General features: G+C 29.5%; 1 protein-coding gene across 2 annotated transcripts in view; it reads right to left on the bottom strand.

Annotated features, from left to right (window-relative positions):
- Positions 1-3882, bottom strand: part of LOC106686746 (protein VAC14 homolog) — a 34801-nt gene that overhangs the window by 20087 nt on the left and 10832 nt on the right. For both annotated transcript variants that reach the window (XM_014430224.2, XM_014430226.3), the window contains exons 7-8: positions 1647-1726; positions 854-982 (exon numbers count right to left, since the gene is read on the bottom strand). In XM_014430224.2, the coding sequence (XP_014285710.1) occupies positions 854-982; positions 1647-1726 (209 nt within the window). The remainder of the gene's footprint in view (positions 1-853; positions 983-1646; positions 1727-3882) is intronic.

Below are 3882 nucleotides of genomic sequence, written 5' to 3'. Positions count from 1 at the left end.
CATTCAAGTGTTTCTTGTGACCGGCTTTTTATTATATTTTCCTTTGAATCTATGTGTTAGTCTTGTTCTCATAAAATGTATTTATTTCTTTGTTTTTTGGTAAACTGATCTAATGCTGTGACTATTATTAGTGGTCTGGTCTCACATTGCTGTCTAATAGTGAATTTGTTTAGCCGGTCACTGAAGAGGATCTGGGAGGGTGAATTCGGGAGAGCGAATTTGTTGATCGGGTGAATTAAAAATTGTGAAATGGTGAAATTGAACAGAAAAGGGAAAGAAAAAAAGGAATGAATTGAAATATTTGTATTTGGTGTATAAACCGAAATTGATCGTAAAAGGAAACTGCAGGGAAAACAATTGTTTTCTTGCTATTTTATTATACCATGTAGTTTATATATGTCCAATTATGGATTGATTAGTATGCTGTGTGATATAGCAACCTGATGTATTTGGGCAGCATAGATGAATAAAGTATTTCTCTCTCTATGCTACTGAAAATATTTAATAGTACATAGAATAACAGTGAATCACAATAAAAGATAAATGTAGGGGATCTATTTTTATAAGATACAGTAAGAGAGGAAAGAGAAATCAAGAGTAGGTTTTTAAACCAACAATAAGTGAAAAATACTATACTTTTCAAATTAGTTGAAGAAAATATATAAATAAACAAATATCTATTTCGGCTATTTTTATTCTTTGTAACATTTTTAAAAAATTTCACAAATACACTAAAAATTTATTTTTGGTAACGGAAACTTTTACCATTCTCCAATTTTCAATAGATTTGCAATTTAAGGTAAGTATGGTAGATTTTACATTTAATATTGTACAGTGATATAATTCTGCTTACCTTTTTAGGAATGCCGGTATGAAGATGGTAAATCCATTTTAATGAAGCAATAATAGTCTTAACTGATGTGTGAATTGACTGTTTTGTCAACACCTCAAGAACTGAATGAAGATCTAATTGCTGGTTATCCTAAAATTAAATTTGACTTAGATAAACCTTCAAAATTATTTAATTATAAATTTTTTTTTCCGATGTGCCTGTAGTAATAATCAATGATTTAATTCTTATGGTGCTATAAATACTTAAATAAAGTAATACTTAAGAGTAGACAGCCTAATAGATAAGTACTTAGTTGTCCTGTAATTTTAAAAGATTTAAATAAACTCAAAAAATCAAAATGAACACATATTTGCTCAACTATATCAATTATTTTGATTTGAAACCTTCTAGGAACCAATAAGCTATATTTTCTGTTCAAAAAAGTATTCCACTCATAATTAAGTATGAAAATTAATATTTCTTAATACTGAAAATATAAACCAATTAATAACAAAAACAATAAATGACCGGTCAGGGTAACCAGTATTTATTGCTTTGCACAGGGCCAAATGCTAATATACACTGCAAAATATGCCAAGAGTGGACATTGAATAAAAATTGATATTTAAAATACATAAATAAAAATAACTGTCAGCAATTTTTTTTCAGACAATAGATTAATAATTTATTAATCAAGTGCAGAACAAATAAATATTTAAAAAAATAAATAAATTATGGTGAATTTGTTAACAAAAATTTTTAATGTTTACTACTCAATTAAAACAGAGAAACAAAGGTAAATGAACCAACATACCCCTTCTTCTGTCATATCAATAGAAGTATCTATCAGGCCCATTAAAAGTGTATTTACTTTCTCAGCTACTTCTTTTAAACCTATAAAATAGTTGATAAACTATATTAAGCCTTTAAACAGTTCATCATTAAACATACATTTTTTTAACAAAAAATAAGAGCTATGCATAAGATTTGGAAGAAGTGCCAAATGACTTTGGGTTATACATAGCTTGAATTAAATATAGTTTAAGCAAAAAAGCTTTTTGATAATTTGATTTACAAACGTATTTTTACTCAGGATTCAAAAACTTAAATGGAGAGAAACTTGAAAACAGAGAAGAAACACAAATATTTTTATACAGCAGTTACATTTTTTATGAATGGGAATGCTTTTAATTCAAAAACTATCTGATATGACAATCTAAAAACATATGATTTACATGTAACTTCTAAAGGGGGAAAACTAAATACATTCAGTAATCTGTTTTAAAAATGTTACACTAGAAAAAAGAGTTATAGTGACACCTTTGATCAATTAAGGTAATGTTTTTAGTAATTTTGGATTATACAAAATTCTATGAATTCTAGATATAAATAAAAGGAATATGGTACGGATGCTGTCAAAGAAAACTCAAAGAGTTGTAATCCTATTTATTATAAGACTATTTCAGTTTTTCTTTGATCACACCCAGATCATTTTCCTTTTATTATTACACCCAGTCAATCAGCGATCTTCCACAAGAAATAAATAGTTTTTTCTTCAGTAATCACAAATTTGTTTCATGTAGTTACTGGAAAATATAGATAACTCTCATCATGATCATTCAGATCGCTTTTCTGGGTTCCATTTGAGCACATCTAATCCATTAGTTTCCATAGTCAAAAATTCAATCATGATTGAGAAATCACATGTTTAAAGTTTCCATATGAAGCCTAATTCTATAATTGTTCATTTTAACCAATCTCCATTTCCAACAAGCATTCGATAAGGTCTGGCATCGAGGTCTCCTATATAAACTAAAGAAACCAGGCACTCCAAAATATCTATACAATATTGTGAGCTCATTCCTCAATGGTAGAGCATTTTTAGTCAGTATTAATAACAAAAATTCAACCCTTAGACAAATCCATGCCGGTACTCCACAAGGTTCTTTCTCCCATTTTGTTCAACTTCTACCTTCATGACATCGTTCAGTCCACAAACACCTTTATAGCTATGTTTGCTGACGATACAGCTGTGTTTTCTTAACATGATGACATAATAATAGCTATAAACACTTTGCAAAGTCACCTTAATGATCTAGAACAATATTTCACTAAATGGATGATTAGCTTGAGCATTGAAAAATGTAACTCAAAATTTTTTACTCTCTGATGCCCACCAGAACCACCCGATCTAATTCTTATAGGTAAAAATGTGAAATGGAATCCTGCCAGTGAAACAGTAAGATACCTGGGAATTCACCTAGATCACCGCCTTACCTGGAATCATCATATCAATATCAAACTAACTCAAACTTATGCACGGTTAGCAATGCTATATCCTATCCTAAACAGAAATTCCAAACTGAAACCAGAAACAATTGTTCTTATATTTAAAACAATTCTCAGGCCACTGCTGATGTATGGCTATGAAGTCTGGGGAGCAGCATCCTTCACGAAAAGAAAAAAAAAACTACAATCTTTTCAAAATAAAGTCCTCAGAATCGCAATTAATGCTCCTTGGTTCATAAGAAATAACCAATTACATCGCGAATTACATATAGAGTCAATAGAGGATCACATCAAAAACGGTTCATGAAGTTCCACTCCCAGTTGCTGACAGTTAAAGGACCTGTGACCTACAACCTGGGAAACCCAACCTCAACCCGGAGACTTAAGCCCAGACTGCTGCAGGACATTCTGTTATAAACTTAAATAAATATAAAATTAATTCATAGTCACACTACCTCAATTTTACTTCTTATTATTACTCATTTTATTTATTCATTATTTTTTATTTATTTTTTTTTCTATTTTCTTCTCTCGTCCCTTTTTCAAATGAACTTGTTTCTTTTCACTACTAGAGGGCAATTGTTTGTTTTATTTAAGTGTACATATTTCATTAGTTTTTGTTATTAATTTTACATTCCTCTTTTATTAAGAAGCATTACTCATTACTCTTATCTATTTATTTTATTTTTTTTTCTTCTTTTAATAACAACATTGTATATAGTTAGGGGTGTCTTTTGTACGAGACTATACCCCCCCCCATA

This window comes from Halyomorpha halys, unplaced genomic scaffold (assembly GCF_000696795.3).
Source record: "Halyomorpha halys isolate HHAL.00 unplaced genomic scaffold, Hhal_1.1 Scaffold867.1, whole genome shotgun sequence".
Taxonomy (NCBI): Eukaryota; Metazoa; Arthropoda; class Insecta; order Hemiptera; family Pentatomidae; genus Halyomorpha; species Halyomorpha halys.
This window is presented reverse-complemented; position numbering and strand designations above follow the sequence as displayed.